General features: G+C 40.1%; 1 protein-coding gene across 2 annotated transcripts in view; it reads left to right on the forward strand.

Annotated features, from left to right (window-relative positions):
- The window catches only part of LOC122073955 (probable protein phosphatase 2C 12), a 56,791-nt gene that overhangs the window by 29,758 nt on the left and 4,173 nt on the right, over positions 1 to 22,860 (forward strand). For both annotated transcript variants that reach the window (XM_042638690.1, XM_042638691.1), the window contains one exon: positions 4,060 to 4,167. In XM_042638690.1, the coding sequence (XP_042494624.1) occupies positions 4,060 to 4,167 (108 nt within the window). The remainder of the gene's footprint in view (positions 1 to 4,059; positions 4,168 to 22,860) is intronic.

Raw genomic sequence — 22,860 nt, forward strand, 5'->3', positions numbered from 1 at the left:
AAAAAAAAAAAAAAAAAAAAAGGAAAAAGAAAGAAAAGAGAGCCTCTTTATCTATTCATCTTCCTTCTATAGATATATGCAGGACATCCAAAGTACTGACCCACTCTCAAACAAAAATACATTGCAGTGATTTAGTAAAAAAATATTGTAGCCTTATGAAAGACAAAGATAAGACTTAATGAGTCAAATATTTGTTTTGATGGTAGAGTTACTATTGTCACACCCCACCTTCACATACATGAATTCCTGTGACCTGGATGTACCTCTATGTCCTATCAATCCTGCCAGGATCAACAATGTAGTACCTTAATGCCACAATTATGAAATTAACTAAAATCCATTAAGACATATGGATTGTAAATATAAACACAGCTGGTGATCATCTACTGATTTGTAATGTAAATATCACAAAATCTGTAGAGTGTCAAAACGTATCGTACATACATATTCATCCACTATATACATCATATCTACACAAAAGAATTAAAAAGGAAATGATCTTGATCATCGTCAAGGTGCTCCATAAGCATAGTCATTGCACGCACAGTCCTGATCACAGTCCTGATTGTGCTCCTCGAACTCTTGTGCCCCCAACTCCTCGGCCATCATAGCTGGTGTCTCCACACTAGCAGCTGACTGAATACCTGCGTCACCATCTAAAAGGCACACAACAAATGGGATGAGCTCACAAATCCCAGTGAGGGGTGGGAGCAGGAAAGCAGTCGCATCCAACATGATGCAAAGAATTATCAACCAAAATTAAATGATGCAACATGATTCCATTTTAATCACACAACTTAGTCACAATCTAAGTTGTATTAGTGTTACTGCAACATAGATGGTATCCCTGGTCCCAAAATTTGCCATCGGTCACCCAACGATACAAGCTAGTTGCGAGTTATGAGCATACTGGTCCCTATATGCGCACTTCGGTTGCCCAGGATGCCCCCTATTAATAACCCTTAGTTTGCCACGACATTGGAATTGCTATCGGCCACGTCGGGCAGTGTCTGCCTCCGGTAACAAACACATCGTACCGCGGACGTGGTATTCCGGGATTGGATCATCACACCTACCATAGGTGGGATTAGCCAATACCTTTCCCCTGTTGGCAAGGGGTTGTAGCACCCGGGTTGTTAACCTAACTTTATGCATACTACTATGGGTGCACCAGACATCAATCATTCATCCCAAGTCACAAATTGGAATACGGTGCCGGAACCAACCTCGGCTACCGGCATTCCACCACAACCATCACACACACACACACACACTGTAAACACCTACACACTGTACAAGCGGTCATGCACACACACATTCACACACACTAACTCAGATATAGTATATAAGGTAACAATAAATAAAATGCACAACAATTTGTTCATACACAAAAATCGAAGTATTAGAAACACTCCGCAAAATAAATCAAACACCCACTCACCATTCGTCTTGATGAGGTGAATACAATCGACAATCCTGTACTGCGAAGCCTCACTGTTTGATGGTTCTATTCAAATAATTTAGACATGTCTTAGAAAATCAAGTTTTGCATTGGTCTCCCTATAAGTCAAATCATTGTTCAGAATTGACTTGAAAATCACCTTTCAGAAGGTTCATGGGTTGATGCTGATGACCCACCGGTGGGCTGACCGGTTGATGAACCAAAGCCTCTCGTTCTGCAGAAATGTCCACCAGTTGATGGTCACTGGCTGGTGATCATCCACCGGTGTTCATCAACCGGTGAGGTTAAATTTCTGGGATTTTTGCTAGATCTTCTCCTCTAACCCTCTGGGTCAGTTTTAGTTTCTGCACTCACCAACAATTTCCACTGTATGATGATCATCATTCATCATACTATCATCCCAAATAGCCTAGTTTAGATGCATCTACCTACTTAGGTTGGTGACCATTGCATGATCTGTATGCAGGCAGTCAATTTGCATACAGCAGATAGCAGGTTTCAGCTGGAATTATAGTTTTGTACTTATATCCATCAGAGACAGCCCCACAATCCAATTTGGGAGTTCTCAGTTCAATTAAAACCCATTGAAGAGAGGGTATTAGTTATGATTCCTTAATTCAGGTTATGGGGTTCACTGTCGTAGCGTAGGAGGTGGATTCTAGCAAATCCTTAACCCAAACTCTTGTTCAATTAAAACTATAATTTAGCTGATCAACCAGTACTTGAGTGGGTAAGGTTCAGTTTTACATTATAGAAGTGAAATAGAGAGAGATGAACATCCACCCACCATTTATGTAGGATTTGAGTGTGTAGATGATAAACTCCTCGTCTAGCTCAAAATCCCTTCTTTCTCTTCCTCTCCTTTCTTCTTTTCCTTTCTCTTCTTCTCCTTCCTTCTTCAATTGTGAAATGAAGCAAATGATTTTATTTAACACTTTATCATGGTTTAAAGTATCTCCGATACCGATACGTATCTTAAATTTAGCTGACCGATAAGATACACATCGATACAATACATGGAATTTTTAAAATCCTTTCGTATCAATATATATCCTATAATACATACCGATATGCATCAATACACCACTAATACACATCGATACGATACGATATGCATCGATACGACTCTATGAAAAATATAAAATCGAAGTGAAATGTACGTTTCGGTATGTATTGATTGGTATGTATCGGTGAGTATCGGTATGTATCGATCGGTACGTATCGGTATGTATTGATACAGTGCGCTACGATCATATAATGGTCAAGATGGTAATTTTTCAGAAAACACGATTTTTTGAGGGGTTTTTGTTCCAAAGTTGTTGCTAGCCATATTTCTCTCAAACTAAAGTAGAATTCAAGGTTGAAAACAAGGATTTTACATTTATGGGACAACTACAAACCTTGAATTCTTAGTGCGATACCCTCAATTTAATGTTTATGCATAATACACGTTATCAATAGCTTTTTTTTACAAATTCTTTATGCAAAAGTGTTTAAAAAAAATGTTTCCTATCCATTTTATGTGTTTATCTTTAGCGTATCTCCGATACGATATGATACACTCCGATACGTATCTTAATTTTGGCCGACCGATACGGCGACCGATACCGATACTTTAATCCTTGCACTTTATATACATAACCACATCCTACTAAGGTCTGTTTGGTAAAAGAATGCCATTCCTCATTCAAGGGGTTAATTCTCCATGTGGCACATGTGGGCCCACTTCCAAGTGAGCTGATGTATTAATCCACTCTATTATGAGTTGTACAGACTATTGGAAGTGATATGGAGTACATGGCTGCGAAGACTCAGGCCCCATGGGTAATTGACCCATTGTATCAAAACAATCCCACCGGTGGATGCTCACCGGTTGATGGTGACCCACCGGTGGTCATCAACCGTTTTGGTAAAATCTGCACACTTCAGTTGGAATTTCCCCAGTGTACTGTACTGCTGACTAATGGGGTCTTGTATAAGTTTGTATGCAATGTCTAAGGGTATTTTACTACCTAAATTTGGGTGAATCCCCTCAATGGCCGAAAACTTACCCAGACTTCCTTGGTGGCTTAAACCCTTTCCAATTCTTCCGACACGAGTAACACTTGCATGTGGGATCGTTTCTTCCCTCAGAAGAAAACTGCTGCTACCCATTAGTCACATGTACCGTCAACCCCCGGTAGTTAATCTGTGGTCAATAATACAAGGTAAGTTAGGGCTTGGGTATCACTACTATCGCAATAAGTAGTATCACAGTTAAGCATGTTGATTTGACGGAGGCTTTGGGAGTGTGCTGTCAATGTCCCACAAGTAAGCACTCACTAGAATTACGCATTTGAAAGATATGAATTAAATAATTTTGAAACAGTTTGCCATTCCAAATGAATAAAACAAGGAGTTGAAATGTTACTTGTCCTTGCAACTACATGCTGTCAAATGGTTAGCAATAGTAAATTATCTATATGAGCATCTTTTTAAATTCTGCTTTTATAATTTCCTCTATGTTTTGTAGATGTGTTTTTTTTTCACTTAATAGGACATGATTTTTATCTTTCAAGTGAGGCTGTTTAATTTGTGTGAAAAGTCCATTTTTTCAGATTGGCCCTCTGAGATGTTGGCCAGGTGGCTTGTGTCTTTCAAGATCTATTGGTGACTTGGATGTTGGCGAATTCATTGTTCCTATTCCCTATGTGAAGCAAGTGAAGGTATTATTGTCATTAGGTGCACATAAATTGATCATACTTTTTTTATGTTCATCTGCTTTCATATTTTCATCCTTTCAATCTCTATAACCTAAATAGGTTTGCAAGACGTATCATGTTTGTTATGGACCATTGATACTGAATTACATATCTAATTTTGGTTTTATAAACATTTCATATAACTTTCTAAAGTTTCTTGTTTCTTGTAGTCTGACGACTATTAGAATTTTGTCATTTTGTAAGATTGATGTCTTTTATCTTGAGGTTCTTGGAAACCTCCTTTTTTGTGTGTACTCTTTTGACTTTTGTTACAACTTTTCATATCATTTCAAATAGCACTGGTGTTATTTTAAAATTCCATTTTAGTTTCTTTAGTTCTTGAGCTCTCCCGTAAAGCTTTTACCAGGGGAATTTTTTCTATCTGTGGCAGAAGCGGTTGGCGAGTTTTATGGGTGGATGGTGCAACGCCGGGATGTACAAGGATGGTGGTGGCTTGAGCATGTGTAGAAATCGATCTTAAGGATGATCATCCCGATCATATATGGATTGGGTGTGGCGCTAATGGTTTTTTCCCAAAAGGTTATTTATGAAAGAATGCCTTTGTTCTGCTTGTTCGAAACTTGGGTATGGTATTGATTCTTGTTGAAAAGTTATGAAAGAGATTGGCACGTTGGTCTTTGCTCATGCCGCCGTGCCAGAGAGGCCAAGGGATGTTGAGTGCAATCCCATTTGAATGGTTGTGCAGAAGTTCACATTCCAGGGGAATGCAATGAATGCTATTAGGGTTGATATGGGGGTGCTGGAGACAATTGTTGGTATTGCAAGGGAGATGGTGGAAGAATTTGCTCGAATGGGGGATGATAACATGATGTTTACTGCAAGGAGACCATTGGCAAATGTTTCAAGGGTTGCAGCTCATAAATTTAACCCTAATGAGGGTGGGAGGCTTAGATGGACAACGTGTATGGCTTTGGTCACGAGGACTCTCAGGCCTTTGTTCCCGCAATCTCGAATAAATTTTGGAGGCCAACAGGTAGATGCTTCAACACTCTTTTGAAGGAAATAAGGTAAGAGACATGTGAGGTTCTTGAATTGGCCTCCGATTGTGGGTCGATTGACGTTGAAGAGGGGAACTTGTAATTGAATTGTCCATCGATGGTGAGCAATTTTATGCAATCGGGAGTAAGAGGATTATAAAATGTGCTCTGTAGATTCTAGGCTTGGTCGTAGAGGTTGGAGATTAGTCGGGGTGGATACTACCAGGGATGATTGGTAGTTGGTGGGTTTTAGAGAATGCACATCGGAGTGGATTGCTGTTGTGGACAGTTTGAAGGCTTTCAGCTCCGTTCTTCCTTTACGAATGACTATTACTTTTGCAAACTGTAGGGAGGGATCTCGACATGAGGAGGTAGAGGACGCCCAGGTTCCCTCTCCAAATGTATTAGTGCAACATCAGTTTACAAGGTCAATGGACCCTTCTCGTCACAGACCCCACATTGTTTACTGGAACATTTATTTTGGAATATTTGTGGTATTGGAAATAATCCTTCAGTGAGGCATTTAAAGTCTATTCTTAACTTCTAAGATTGATATTGTAGCTATAACAGAGCCAAAAATTCTTTTACTGAAAGCTCTAATGATTATGAGGAAAATTAGTATAGACGTGTGGTATTCTAATGGCATGAATGGTGGTGAGAGGATTTTGATTTTTTTAGGAGGAATAAATTCCAGGTTGAGGTTGTTGAAGACCATACTCAATATGTCACTCTGACATGCATGGATTTGTCCACGAAAAAAAAAAAAATTGTTATAAACTTTTGGTCATGCTTTATGCTCCTTCATGGAGAGGAGGTTGATGTGGGAGTGTCTCACTGAGTTTTTGTCACGCCCTGTTCACATAAAACCGGACCAGTGACCGGATTACCTCCGGGTAACCCAAGAATCACCAGGGTCATCTGATGCAGTAAACCACAAAACAACATGCACCACAGGATATGAAAGTATAATTAGATAATTCAGCGGAAGACTTATCACGTATATTTGTAAATTTCCCCACTACTCTTGATACCCAAATTGTTATACATAGTATATATATACATGTGGGCCTACAGGCATGATAATTACACAAGAAAACAACAATTTAAATATCTAGAGCACAAAAGGGGAATACATCAAAAGAATAAAAAAGGTGATGATCGGAAATTGCAACTGTTGCCTTGTGACGCAGCCCTCGCACGTGCACCTGGCACCATGCCCGAAACCTTCTGGAACCCACCAGTCCCCTACCGGGAACTTGTCAGTGGGCCCCGGCTCTTGCTCCTCCACGGCAAAACCTGCAAAATCATCTAAAAAGGTGTATATACAAGGGGTGAGTTCACTAGCTCAGTATATGGAAAGAAAGACACAAACAAGCAGCCACATTTCAAATGATCATATATGCATGCAATTTATTTTAGGCCGAATAGCCTAAACAATAGTGCTAAGTCATAGGCTACGTGCTACTCACATCCACCGTGCGTGTATGCCCCGGGTACGAGTCATGTTCTCCATCCTGTGATACACCTATAGGGTTGTAGGAGAGGGTCGGCCGTGAGTACTCGGAAAAGTAAATTATGGCAGAACCACAGTAGAAAATAAATGCAGTACGCTCGGCCCTCTGAATATATCACCAAGGTTTCTAATTGTTTTAATGATCAGCCAGGTGTATTCTAACCACCACGGCGGTCCGCGACCGATGCTTCCCCCCGGTGATAACCCAACATCTAAACCCCTGTTGGGAAGGGTCGTAGCACGAGGGAATGTCAAGATAGTATGACTACATAGTGCATCTGCGTCCCATTCGTTTCCAAACCGACTACGGCTTCTAATCTAGAAATTAATCACATATCCAACAATCCATCACCATCCAATAATTTAAATAATCCATGCTCATAATTCAAAGCAAATAACAGGTGTTAGAAATTTTAAAGATACAACATAATAATTCATACATGCATCTTGCAGTAAATGAGACTGCATGAAGATGGCATGCATAAATGGCAAAATGAAGTACAAAATGAATATGATCCAGTAAACACTTCAAAATAAGATCAACGTCCTCTTCCCACTTACCTATTAACGTACAAGTTGTGCACACTCGGTACGAGTGAGATCCGACGTGCGAAGACGAGGTCACAAAACCTAACATAGAAAGGAAGCTCAGAATACGTTTGTTCTGGGGCCATAAAACAATGAAAGACATGGTCACAACGTATTAATAACGCAAAGGAGGCTGTCGATGAAGTTTGAGCTCGGATGGAGCTCATTGGACCACAGGTGGCTAGAAGGACCCACCTGTGCAAGCCACCCATGCAGGCAACACCTAGAGCACATTGGCGGGTCCTACCTGCCGGTACCCTTCGAGGCCCAGGCAAGACTGGTGGCTCTCACTGGTGGGTTTGGCTACCAGCCGGTGCCACCCACCAGTGTCCAGCGGGTTCTTGCTGTCCTATTTCCTTTCTTCACCCCGCCTTATAGGAACCCGGAGGGTTGATTCCTTCACATTTTCCACACATTTAATACTTCATCAACATAAATACAACATAGATCTAAGTTCAAATCAAGATTTGGGAACAAATCATACCTTCATGCTCAGGAAAACCCCAAAACCTAAGATTCCTCCTCCAACTCAAGATATCACTTAAATGCTTCCATATCTTGTTTGTTCCTTCTTTAAAACCTTCAAAGACAACACATAGACTCTCTCTTAACTCTTTGATTGGACCACACAAGAGGGTTTCACAAGATTCAAGGGATTTTACACTTACCTACCTCGAATCGCAGCTCTCAAGGTTCCAATCACCCTCCCGGTGTTGGCAACGAGCGGGGAACACTTTCCCCCACACTTTCTTCCCTTCTCTTCCTTCTTCTCTCTCCTCTTTACTCCTCTCCACCAACCTTTCTGAACAATAAATGGGAGAAGAGTAAATGCTATTTATAGTTGGGTCATAAATCTACTAGGGTGTGTTTGACTTTAACACCTTATGGCCCGAATCGCATTAAACTGCGATGCCGAGTGAAGTAGTTGGAAGTATCGGACACATATGACCCCACTACGACCGGGAACTCGAAACGCACGTGATCACCCAAGTTGGGCTTGCTGAGACCCACATTTCCCCTATAGGTGGGTTCCACGGGAGGGTCGTACCCACCTGTGATCACCCACCTGTTGGCCAAAACATGGCCAACCTTGCTGAATTTCGGTGGGAAATGGATTCTCAACGCGTATTTCACTCCCACCACTTGTCGTGAACCAAATTCCCATCATCTAATACGACAACATACCTCCCCTACTCGTATATAGCCTTATGATATGTGCAAGGGCATGGCTTAGGCGTGCGAACCGCATCGGACACTGGCTCGAATATGTCCGACCACCCCACATTCGAAGTCACCCTTGCTATCATATACCATAAGGCACCCACATCAACCCTTGCCGGTTCGGACCCTGCATGACCAAACCGAACCAACCGGACAATAAACTGGGTTTAGAGAGCAGTGCACTACAGTTTTCAAAGAATGTCTCTATTCCTTGGGCCATATGTGAGGATTTCAATGCTATTCTTGCACATTCTAAGAAGACTGGAGGGAGACCCCCTTGTTCCCAATCGTTGGAGGACTTTGGAAGGTTTGTGGATGATGTTGCATTGATTGATGCGGGCTATGAAGGTGACGCGTTCACTTAGGCCAATAATCAGGTTAGTCATGGTTGGTTGCTCGTCTACACCGGGCCCCTTTTCAATTGTCTATGGCCAGCTTTGCTCCCTAGTGTAGGGTTCACCATCTTAATCGGATAGGATCAGATCATGCACCGATCTGGGTTGAATGTATTGAAGTTGTGATTCCTAGAGTGTCTTCCTTTGAATTCCAACAGATATGGATTTCCCATCCAGACTTCAAACAATTTGTGGAGGATCAATGGGCTCTCCCCTTAATGTAGATTTAGGTTGACAAGTCAAACCAAGTCCCAATAGTACAGGATCTAATCAAAGAACAGTCCCAAATAAGATAGGACAACAACACAGCTGATCAGAAATAAATGGGGAAAATAGATCTGGGAATCAAGAGTATCGGTCCAAACTCTAGGGTTTCTGTGGTCAGAATATAACCAACTGTAAAAGGGAAGCTCAGATGCTGAAATAGGATTAGAACAAATCATAGAACATGAACAATCATCATAGAAATGAGAAATCAGAAACAAAGCACACCCTTTTATCGATCTAAAAAAATAGGACAGATTAGGTCAAAATATCCAATCGGGTAGAACCATGATTCCATTATGGTGGTAGTGGATTGCTCCTCTAAGATGGCCCACTTTATACCTTGTCGCAAGACTTTTGATCTATATCAGGTTGCGAAGCTATTCTTTATGGAAGTAGTGCGACTACATGGGCTGCCTAATTGTATTGTCTCCGATCGTGACGCCAAGTTTATGAGCTACTTTTGGAAGACATTGTGGCTGAATACAAATACAAAGCTGATGTTTTCAAGCGCATTTTACCCACCGACTGACAGACAGATGGAGTGAATAGAAGCTTGGGAAATTTGTTGAGATGTTTGGTTCAAGATTATGAGAAGATGTGGATTTCCATCATTGACATTGCTGAATTTGCTTACAACAGTTCCGTGAACTGGACAATGGGTCATACTCCCTTTGAGATCTTGCTTGGAGTTCAACCAAATTGACCTATTGATCTTGCATCACTCTGACCCTAAGCTAGAGTGAGCATTGAGGCTAACGAGTTCTTGTGCTATATTACTGAGGTGCATGCCGACGTTCGACAATGAATTCCTTTGAACAATGAAGTGTACAAGGCTTCAGCTGATCGTCATCGGCGTTATGTGGAGTTTAAACCGGGTGATATGGTGATGATACGCGTCAATCCCGAACGGTTCCAAACAGGTGTCAATACGAAACTCCACCCAAGGAAGATGGGTCTCTACAAGGTGCTGAAACGAGTAGGACCTAATGCTTATGTGCTCGAGTTGCCCAATGTTATGACCATAAACAATGTGTTCGACATGGCTGATATACATCTTTATATTGGGCATCATTCAGACGATGGAGATACATAGCAAATGTTGTGGCTACCCCAACTCAAGCCAACCACCATTGATGCCATTGAAGAGGTCTGGATGATAACTACAAGACTACCCGCCACGGTATTGGCTATCATACATTCTTTGTCAAATGGAAAGGTTGTCCTCATGTTGATAGTAAATGCATCCATGCTGATGATTTCAAAAGACTTGATCTTGGCTTGTATGAGCGCTATATGTCCATCACCCATTTGTCAGATACGGACGCTTTCAAGCCAGGGAGAGTTGATGTAGCAATGAAGACATATGAAAGGAGAAAGAAAAGGGGTGTCAACCAGGATAGGTGGTTATTTATATTTCTTTCCTTTTATTTCATTATGGTTCAGTTTGGGTTAGCCAGTTGACCCAAGTTAAATCAAGTTAGTTATCTTTCGTAAGAGCCAACTAGTTTCCTTTTTTGTTTAGTTTCTATTTTCAGTTTTAGGAGTTTATTTGTGGTTTCCTTTTAAAAAACCTGTTACTATATAATTCCCCCCCCCCTCAAATAGTCATTATAAATAGAGAAGAGGAGGCTTTTAAAGCTCCCCCGATTTTACACACAAACAAGGACGGCTGCTGCTATGGTTTTCTCTGCTGAGAACTAGTCTTGTCTCTTCTGATCAAGCTTGTGGAGCTGGTGTATGATCTGGGTGACTCTTTGCGGTGTGAAGCCCAAAAGGTCCTCTTCTTCAAGTTATCTTCATCTTCAAGGATTCCTCTTCTCTTTGCACGCTTCCTCATGTATTCTACTGCTGATTATCGAACTGGGTATTCACAAGCGCACTTCTGTTCAGAAATCTGAAAACTTTCTATTTTGGTTGCTGATTGCCTGAAGCAATTTCAGCCATCAGAATTGGCTGAAACATCGAGTCTTCCTCCCATCTGGACCTCCACTCGACCAGAAGGTCTGGTCATTCTGACCAGCCATCTAAGAGATATTTTAAATCTCCCAGATTCAGTTTTTTTAGTGCTTTTCTCAGCCTATCTCTGAAATCGATAGGAATTCTTTTCTTAATCTGATCTCAGTGATCCTCTGTGATTTAGTGCATGTCTGATGGATCATTTGAAGCTTATTTCAGTCCTTGATAGTCTCTCTTTGATCATATACTGATCTGACCTAAGAAGCCCTAACTAGTTGAAATCGATAACTTGCTATAGCTTTGTCTGAATTTCTTCTAGTCTGATTTCCTGTGCAATTGTTGGGCTGCTTTATCGTTGATCTTTAATTAAAAAAATCCTGCAGTTGTGAGCTGGTTCGAATTTTCAACCTAGGTCTACATTAACACGTGACATGTGGCCCCTCTTTTGGGTTGTCGTACATGAATATATCATTAATATTAGGTCTAGTGATCTGATACCATGTTACAACTGCTTATCTTAAAAGCTCGAGCTGTTGAGTAAGGGGCGGTAACAATGTATATCAACAAACAAAAGACTTATGCCAAAAGAATCACATCTTGTGTGCTATTCCTTTTTCAAAATTCATGTTCTCGTTGAACATTGTTGTAACCTACATTGCCTTTGATTATATGTCCTGATGTAGACAGAAGGTACCAGTAGCAATACCAGAAGAGAAAGACACCAATCTTATTTTCAAATCTGTAACAATATGCAAAACAAACACCGAGCAATCCCAAGAGAAAAGGATGAAGAAGAGAAGAAGTGGAGAGAACCTAGACTGCTGGTTCACAGAATCATGACCAGCAGTCTCCCTTACCTTTCTGTTTTATAACTAAAATTTTTTCAGGTAAAAAAAACGAGAATAAGTAATCTACCTTAACTAGGAATTAAACTTAGAATAGAATCCTAGTATTAATAGGAAACAAATATAGAGTGGGAGCCAAGGCATCCAAGGGATGCCATCAACTCACGCGTATCCTTTGGACCCCCACGGTACAAAGGGTCCATATGACATCCTTTAACACTCCCCCTCAAGCTAGAGCATATAGATCAGCCACCAGCTTGGAGCATCCTTTTCTGAAGGCAGGACCAAACAAGGGCTTGGTAAACATATCATCGAGTTAGTCAGAGGAAGCAATGAATGGAGTGGTGATCAACTTCTTCATGGCGAAATTACGCACAAAATGACAGTCCACTTCAATGTATTTAGTACGCTCATTAAAAATAGGATTACTTGCAATATAGATAGCCGCCTGATTATCACAGAACATCTTCAGAGGTTGAGTGACTGGAAAACCCAACTTATGAAGTAATGATTTTAACCACATCAAGTTAGCTGCAGTATAATCCATGGCTCGATACTCGGCTTCAAAACTAGACCTAGCAAACGTAGGTTGTTTTTTACTTCCCCAAGTAACAAGATTACCACCCGCAAATGTGCAATTACCGGTGGTTGATCTATTGTCACCATCAGCACCAGGCCAATCAGCATTAGAGAAGCCAATCAAATCAACACTTTGATGGGGATGATAGACAAGCCCCTTCCCTAGAGCTCCTTTCAAAACTTTAAAACACGACAGACTGCCTCCCAATGTATCTTCTTGGGAGATTGCATGTGTTGACTAACCACTCCAATGGCAAATGATATGTCCGGTCTAGTGACAGTGAGGTAAATAAGTTTTTCCACTAATCCCCTATATCGGTGTTTGTCTTCAAAGTTTTCACCATCAGTAATCCCAAACTTTTGATAAGGGTCCATAGGAGTATCAACCGGTTTGGAGGCCAACAACCCCGTATCAGATAGGAGATCAAGAACATATTTCCTTTGGGATAAGCTAACCCTTTCTTACTCCAATGCCAAGAAAATACCGGAGGGATCCCAAGTCCTTCATTTGGAAATGCTGATGGAGATAAGATTTAACTTCAGTAATATCAGCATCATTGTTGCCGGATATAATGATATCATCATTGTTTTCGGATATAATGATATCATCCATGTAAACAACAAGAACAACAATCTTGGACTTTTGGTGCCGAACAAACACCGAATGATTAGAAAAACATTGTGAGAACCCACAACGAAGAACAATAGAACTAAAATTTTCAAATCACACCCGTGGTGATTGCTTCAACCCATAAATGTCTTTGTGAAGTTTGCATACTCTACCAGTTTCTCCCCTTGATCGACATACTCTAGAGGTTGTTCACTTCTTGAAGATCATCATATTAAAAACCCTCCATATAAACTTCTTGAAGATCATCATGTTAAAAATCACTTTTGATATCCAGTAGATAGAGGCCAATCGAGATTGACAGCAAGAGAAATAAAAACCCAAAAGGAGTTCCACCATGCCACTGGAGAGAATGTTTCAGAATAGTCCACACCATAGGTCTAAGTATTTCTTTTGGCCACCAATCGTGCTTTAAGATGCTCAACAAAACCATCAGGATTATACTTAATAGTGTACACCCATCGACACTGCACAAGATGCTTACCAAGAGGTAAATCCACAAGAGTCCATGTTTGACGAGATAACAGTGCATCCATTTCAATATACGTAGTTACATTCCGCCCAGGTTAAGACAAGGTCTCATAATGGGATTTAGGAATTGAGTTAGTGGACAAAGAAAAAGCAAGATTATGAAAAGAAGATGGATGATGAGAAATAGACACATAACTTTCAATAGGATAGGCCGCCAATGATTTTTTAGTACAATAACGCATACCTTTTCGAAGGGCAATGGGTTAGTCAGAAGGACCTGCAGTGTGAGGATCAGGTTGGTCAATAGGCAGAGCAGGATTGGTGGTGGAGGATGGCGGCACAATCTTCCGATGCCATTGATACACTTGTGAGGGAAGAGTAGGCTCATCGGAAAGAGATACAAGAACCAAATAGGTGGTCCATTAGGAGCTGTAAACAATGTTAATGGTGGAATAGAAGGAGAATAATGAGTACTTTCATAGAAAGTAACATCAGCACTGACAAATTGTCGATGAGAAATAGGATTAGAACACTTATACCCTTTTTGGGTTCGATAATAACCAAGAAATAAACATTTAACAGCCCGAGGAGATAATTTATTAACTTGGGGTTGGAAAATATGAACAAAACACTCACAACCAAAAATGCGAGGATACTAATAGGAAACAAATATAGAGTGAGTCAAGGCATCCAGGAGATGCCATCAACTCACACATGTACCCTTTGTACGTGGTTGAAAGTATCTCCGATACCGATACGATACTTTCTAATACGTATCTTAAATTTAGCCAACCAATACGATACATGGAATTTTTAAAATCCTTTCGTATCAATATATATCTTACGATACATACCGATATACACCAATACACTATCGATACGTATTGATACTCTATGAAAAATACAAAATCGAGGTGAAATACACATTTCGGTATGTATCAGTGAGTATTTGTATGTATCGATTGGTACGTATCGATGAGTATCAGTACGTATCAATGAGTATTGGTATGTATCGATCAGTATGTATCGGTGAGTATCGGTATGTACCGATACAGTGCGCTACGGTCATATAATGGCCAAGATGGGTATTTTTTCAGAAAACACGATTTCTTGAGGGGTTTTTGTTCCAAAGTTGCTGCCAGCCATATTTCTCTCTAAATAAAGTGGAAATCAAGGTAGGGAACAAGGATTTTACAATTATGGGACAACTACAAACCTTGAATTCTTAGTGCGATACCCTCAATTTAGTGTTTATGCATAATAAATATTATCAATAGCTTTGTTTAACAATTTTTTTATGCAAAAGTGTTTAAAAAGGTGTTTCATATCCATTTATGTGCGTATCTTTAGCGTATCTTAGCGTATCTCCGATACGATACGATACCCTCCGATACGTATCTTAATTTTGGTCGATACTTTAATCCTACCCCCACAGTACAAAGGGTCCATGTGACCTATAACAAAATCTTCAGTCCAAATTGTAGGGGCCTTCTAACAATTTTGTGGTCATTTTTTTATTGTAATTGTTATCATTAGCTAGGATGGACTAGGATAATTTAATTCCACTATTTGGCTCTGTTTTCTTTATCATTGTTTAAGTATTTGGTTCAGATTAAAACTCTCCAATGGGTGGTCAATTGGAAGAGTTTTAATCAGGTTTGTTTTTGTTTTCCCTTTCAGTTTAGTATTGACTTTTGTCCTTCCACAAGTCAATCATGATATGTGGACTACTATAAATATACTGTTAGAATAAGAATAAGTGTGCCGCAGGGGCACATTGGGGCTTTCTGTCTCCACCGACCCTATTTAGAGTCGGGTGGCTAGATGGGGGTATACTTGTAATTACTTTATGATTTCTGGTTTGTACTCCTATCATGCCTCTATCATGATTCTACATTATAAATAGAGGACTTGTGTGATCAGTTAAAGACATAAACATTCTCCCATTCTTGTTAACATGGTATAGAGCCTAATTTATGATCTAGGTTTTCAGTTTTCAATCCCTTCTCCTTCAAGAATCGCAGACCTTTAGCACCTCCCTTCCATCACCTTTGTTAGCCTCCATCTTCTCCTACCTTTGTCCCATTAATCTACCATAGGGCAGCACTAATGAGGTGATTCCTACGAATCTAATGGCCATCCTATACCCTACCTCGTGAAATAAAACACCAAAAACCCTTGCAAGAAAATTAGGGTTCTTCACCCTCTGCGATTTTTTATTCTTCTACTTTTAGGGAGTGTGGTTTTTTCATCTTTAAAGAACACCTCTACCTCTTGAAGATCAAGTACAGCTACCTAGGACTCATCATCACTTGCAAGATTGAAGATCTACACTAATCGATTTTGTGCAAAAACAGGGTTTTCTTCCAAAACCCTGACTGAATCGATTTTTGGAACTCCCTCTTTAGAACTGGCTGAATTTTTGAGATCATCATCACCATTGCAGAGGAGATCGACTAGACTTGTGGCCCCATCTACCAAGTCTCTGTATCAAATCTCCCATCTTTTTTATAATTAAAGTTTTCTCCTGAAACCCTAATTTGCCTCTCTCAATAGTTCTTCATCAAAATCAGATATTATTTGGAGGAATGCCTCACTACCCTTACTGGGTAATTCGATCCAAGTGTAAACACTTTCTGACAGTTGGTTTTGAAGATCTTGTATTTCTCTCTTGTTGTCGATTTTTTTACTAGTTCAATCATGTGTGAAGTAATTACTGTGACCTCTGGGTCTGATGGACAAATTTGCAATGACTACATGCCTTTTGGGGCTAGCTCTGTGAAATTGGATGGAACTAATTACCTCGTTTGGTCCACATCTACATATCTTTCTATTGCTGGTAGAGGTCTCACTGGACACATTACAAGGAAATTAATGAAACCCTTTGATGAGGGTACCCCTCAGGATAAATGGGTCACTAATGACTCTTTGGTAATGGCTTACTTGATTGGTTCTATTCATCAATCTATTTCTCGAGGATTTATGATGTTAGATACTGCTTCTCAAATTTGGGTTGCTGCAAGGAAACTTATGGACAACTAGGGAATGATGCTCAGGTATTTGATCATCACAAGAAGGTCCATACCACTACCCAACAGGATCTCTCTATATCCAAATATTATACTAGACTTCGAACTCTGTAGTATGAACTAGGCCACTATGCAGATTATCATCCCAAAAATATTGATGACAGTACTGTTTAGGCCAAACAAGTGGATAAAATTAGGGTGTATGATTTCTTGGTTGGTTTGAATGTCTAATATGATTAGATTCATGTTCAAATACTTAGCAAATCTCCCTTCCCTATACAGAGGAATGTTGTCGTAACTCTGCTACATACTCGTACTACTGAAAAGTGAGCCCTATAGATTGGATCCACCAGGGAGATTTTTAAATGTGAACACTGCCACAAGCTATACCATACCAAAGCCAGCTATTAGAAGCTCTATAGAAAACCTGCTAATTTTGAGGCAAAGCGTGCTCGGGGTAGATCCAAAACTAAAGCCCATCAGGCTGAGACTGTGGACGCTCCACCAGCAACTGATATAAGATTCTCCCAAAAGGAACTCCGGGCTTTCAGACGTATGCTCAAGGCTTCGAATTCCTCAACTCCTACCAATTCAGTCCCCTCAATTTTTAATTTTTCTCACTTAGGTATTTTATTTGGCTGTCATTGTTCATCAATCGTCTCCACTCCCTGGGTCATTGACTCAGATGCCATTGATCACATAGCCGGTTCCTCTAGTTTATTTCACCAGTATTTACCTACATCAGGCAAAGATAAGGTAGGATAGCAGATGGCACCCTATCATTTGTCTCCGAAAAGGGTTCTATTAAGTGTTCTTCTATAACTTTGTCTTCAGTTTTACATATCCCTAATTTTACTACTAATTTGCTATCCATTAGTAGTCTTACTAAGGACCTAAACTGTAAAGTAAACTTTTTTCCTTCCCATTGCATTTTTCAGGATCTGGTAACGGAGAAGACGATTAGATGTGGTAGGGTGTAGGGTGGCCTTTATTTGTTTGATGATGGTTGTCTCCCTACAGCTGCAACATCAACTGCTCCTCATTAGCTATATTCTGCGTCTTCTAAATTGAGTCAATGGTGCTGTCGTTTGGGACACCCATCAATTGGGACCTTATCTCTTTTATTTCCGCTTTTAGTTAAATCATGTACTAGGGATAAAATTCTTTTATGAAGCATGTACCTTGGCTAAACAAACTTGTTCCAGTTATTTACCTTTAAATAAAAGAAGCACTTCCATTTTTCATTTGGTTCACTTTGAGATATGGGGTCCGTCTCGTCGGACATCTATTTCTGGGAAAAGATGGTTTGTGTCCATTGAGTGTCACTCTAGACCTACGTGGATTTACATGATGCAGCACAAAAGTGAAGTGTTCAGTTGTTTTCAGCGGTTCCATAAAATGATTCAGACTTAGTTCAATACAACTCTGAAAATTCTTTGTAATGATAATGAAAAAGAGTACGTGGAGGGTCAATTTCAAAAATAACTAGCTAGTCATGAGATTCTTCATTTAGTAAAAGTTGTGTTGACACTACTGCTCAGAATGGGATGGCTAAACGTAAGAATAGGCACTTGCTGGATATTGCTCGAGCCATAATGTTTGCTAGGCAGGTTCCATCTCCGTATTGGAGTGATGATGTCCTCACAATAGCCTACTTAATCAATCACATGCCGACTTGTGTCCTCAACTCTCGAACTCCTATAGAGGTTCTTCAAGGGACTACGTCCTTCCTGGTTCCTCCAAAGACTTTTGGGTGTGCCTGCTATGCTAGGGATCGACATTCACTAGGAAAATTGGAACCTCGAAGTACTAAGTGTATCTTTTTGTGTTACTCTCTTATACAGAAAGGATACAAATGTTACCATCCTCCTACCCAGCGTATTATAGTAACAATAGATGTGTTTCATGAATTTGTTGGTTACTACTCATCGTTACCTCTTCAAGGGGAGTCTGGTATTACTAGTGAAGAACTGATGACTCTGAATCTGCTTCCTTCACCAGTATATCCATCATCTTCACCTCAGGATCCTCATACTCCACAAGACAGTGAGGGATAGGACCTCTTGTTCCAACTTGGGGGAGATGACTCCAGTTCAAAGAACCATTGGTGAATTCCAGAGACAAATTGATGACTCCACTCTTCAAGTTTTTCATAGGGGACATACCAGAAATAAGCAACTTCAGACCATCACCACTACTACAGCACCTTTACACATCCCTTCGCCAACCCTGGATCCAGAATCGACCGAGTCTCATACTTCAGGTGTAATTTCTCCTTCTGACCAACCTATTGCTGTAAGAAAAGGCTTTAGGACTTGTACTTAACACCTTATATCTCATGTTGTTTCATATGATTCCTTTTCTCCCTCCTATCGTGATTTTCTGTCCTCTTTCATCTACTTGTGTTCCCAAGAATTGGCAGGAAGCTCTTGTAGAAAAAAATGGAAGGCCATAATGGAGGAAGAAATGAATGCCTTAAAAAGGAATGCTACATGGGAACTTATGACACTTCCACCTGGGAAGAGACCTGTTGGCTGCCAGTGGGTTTTTATGGTAAAATAGAAGATCGACGGTTCTAGTGACAGATACAAGGTAAGGCTCTTTACAAAGGGTTCACTCAGACTTGTGGAATTGACTACTATGACACATTTGCACCAGTTGCCAAGTTGACCTCTATGCAAGTGTTACTCTCATGTGCTGTGAACCTAGGATCGGAACTCCAGCAACTTGTTGTAAAGAATGATTTCCTCCATGGAGAGCTCGATGAGGAAGTTTATATGGAAATCTCACTAGGTTTCTCCAGCACAAGAATTCAAGGCAAGGTTTGTAAGTTGAAGCGTGCTCTCTATGGTTTGAAGCAGTCACCTAGAGCGTGTTTGGAAGATTTCACAAGGTTATGTCATCTGTGGGTTTTAAGTGGAGTAATGTTGGCCATTGTTCATAAAGAGCTCTAGTGAAAAAATTACATGCTCATTGTCTATATGGATGACATTGTCGTAACAAGAAATGATAGTACTGAGATTGATCATCTCAAGGGTTTTCTGGGAAGAGAATTTGAGATAAAGGATCTTGGAAAGTTAAGGTACTTTCTTGGGATTAAAGTGGCCAACTCTTCAAAAGGCATCTTATTCTCTCAAACATTCTTAATCTGCTGTCAGTGACAAGTATGCTGGGTTGTCACCCTTCTGATATTCCTATGGAAGCTAGTACCCTGCTTAAGGAAAAAGAGGGTGAACCAGTTGACAAAGTTTGCTATCAACGGTTGGAAGGAAATCTGATATATCTCTTTCATACACGACCTGATATTGTTGTGGCTGTGAGTTTGGTTAGTCAGTTTATACATGATCCCTATTCCCCTCATGTGGAAAAAAATATGTGTATCTTATGCCATTTGAAGTCAGCTCTAAGAAAAGGGATCCTCTTATCTCTTCATGATCACCTCCGAGTTGAAGCTTATATAGATGCTGATTAGGCTGGTTCACCTGATAGAATGTCCATCTCTGGTTATTGTACCTTTGTAGGGGGAATCTTGTCAATTGGCACAGCAAGAAGTAGAATGTGGTGGCTAGATCTAGTGCTAAATCAGAATTTCGTGCCATAGTACAAGGGGTTTGTGAGTTACCATGGTTGCGTACACTTTTGGATAATATTGTTGTGCATGTTCATCTTCCTATGATGCTTTACTGTGATAACTAGGCTGCTATCAGTATTGCTCATAATCCAATACAGTATGACCGAACCAAACACTTGGAGATTGACAGACACTTCATCAAAGAGAAGTTGGATGCTGGTTTGATTTTTGTTCCTTTTGTGAAATCTGGTGATCAACTAGCTGATGTGTTCACTAAAGGACTGGTTGGAAAGTTGTTTCAATCTAGTTTAGTCAAGTTGGGCATGTGTGACATCTATGCACTAACTTGAGAGTGAGTGTTAGAATAAGAATAAGTGTGCCACAAGGGCACATTGGGGCTGTCCCCCCTCCACTGACCCTATTTAGAATGGGTGGCTAGATGGAGGGGGTATACTTGTAATTACCTTATGATTCATGTTTTGTACTCTTATCATGACTCTATCATGATTCTATATTATAAATAGAGAACTTTGTGATCAATTAAAGACAAACAAGCATTATCCCATTCTTCCTGTGATGGGGACATCCACGTGTACCGGCGACGCCGATGCAAGAACCAGCCACATTCACTATGGCTGGAGGATGCTTTCATGGAAGGAAACTAAAAGAGAAGAAGGAAGGAAGAAGGGAGGAAGAATCGACCAGCCGTGCCCTATCGCTGGCCTCTTTCTCTCTCTCTCTCCCATCACCCAAGATTGTGTGGGCAACACTGCTGATTTGTTATTTAATTAGCTTATTTTCTAGTATCTTATTTGTCTAGATCTTTGAGATAAGTAGGAAACCAAATATTATTCCTATTTGTTTTAGGAAACTTCTTTTATTGTGAGATTATTTTCCTAGTTGGCCTTTTTCCTTTTTTTTAGTAATTATCTCCCTACTTATGTAAGGCCATTGGCCACGACTTTTTTTTTTAATGAATGATTATTGAAAGCAAAAAAGGCAACAACTCTCTCTCTCTCTCTCTCGATCTCTCTCTCTCATCTCTCATTCTCGATCTTCTCTCTCTTTCTCGCCTCCCCTCTCTCTCACGACTTGCCCTCCCATTCTCTTTCTCTCTTTCACTGCATCTATTCTCTGGTTACTGTCACGTCTACTGCAGCTGCTGAATACTACCGATTGAAGACCATCTCAGTTGCATAAAGCCCCATCGGAATGCAGCTGAACACTCCTTCAACAAACTGGAGTTTTCCCTTCACCAAATAAGGTGGGCTGCACCTCTATTTGGGAGGACTTCGACCTCTCCTTTTCTCCTCAGAACGGGACAGCATTAAGGTAAGTAGATCCTCACCCCCATCCCACTTCCTTGACTGTTTACTACCTCCCTGTTGATCCCACTGAAGACTGAAATTAACCTCTGTTCCAGCCATTATTATTTCCTGCTGTCCTTTAGAATTATCCTGCTGTGTTCAAACCTGTTACTGTTGCTCTTATATTTTCCTCCTGCTGAACTTACATACTACTGCTGTTTTCGTAATCAATTTTCTGTGATTAAGAATGCTGCTGATTTCTTTAGTAGTTGATTGATGTAAGGAAGAGCATGATACTGCATGATACATACTCTCTGAATTCTTGAATTGATTTGTGCCTATCTACATTATATTGCCATGTTCCCTTTCTCATATTCCCCACTTGAAGCCTAGGTAGTTTATATGCTTTTCTTTCTAGATTAGTATTGATTGCTGCTACTCTGTTTAATAGTCCTCTAATTCATGCATGCTAATTAATGTATTGAGTTGTTCTCTATTAATCCCAACCCCATTCTAAGCCCTAGTGAGTCTACCTCTGTCCACATGGGTAATATTTGTAGGAATCCTAGTTGTCTAAGTATCCTCCTACATCATCCTGTTAATATATATATGTAAAGGCCTCTAGGCCTCCCCATCGATTTTAGCAATATAAAGAGTTATTAAGTTTTCTGAAATTAAGCTGCTGTGAATTCAATAATATACCTGGTGGATTTTGGGTGAGGCTTAGTCGGATTCCTATCTTGTTATCTTCTATCTATCTATTTATTCTTCCATTTATTCTGCTAATAGAGATTCAGATCAAATCTATTATAAAAAGCTAGTCTACGATTGTAACGTTCTTGCTCATAGTTTTCAGATCCCGTTGTTGCTTATAAGATTTGTTAAATTTTGTTAAACATACAATCATATAGCTTCATTAACTTCAGATTTCATTTTATCTTGACTCTGGAATCTTCTAATTGACTACTGTAGTTCTAGTCCAGTTTATTGGGATTCCTTAAACCATTAGGATTATTTTAGGATTGTTTTAGAATATATCTCACATTCCAATGATCAGATTTTGTTTAAAAATTTCAAACCTGTTATGTAAACAGAACAGATCCATTGTCAAAAGTTTTAGCTTATCCTGATTAGCTTAGCCCTGACTGCTAAGATTTCATGTTCTGTGTCCATAGCATAGTTTTAAGGCGTCGCCTTACCGGCGCCTTGGCGCTGATGCAGTCTATAGATGGTAAGGCAGTGCTCCGCCTTATGTGAAGTGGCACCTTATGGGTTTTTTTTTTTTTTTT

Source organism: Macadamia integrifolia, chromosome 3, assembly GCF_013358625.1.
Source record: "Macadamia integrifolia cultivar HAES 741 chromosome 3, SCU_Mint_v3, whole genome shotgun sequence".
NCBI lineage: Eukaryota > Viridiplantae > Streptophyta > Magnoliopsida > Proteales > Proteaceae > Macadamia > Macadamia integrifolia.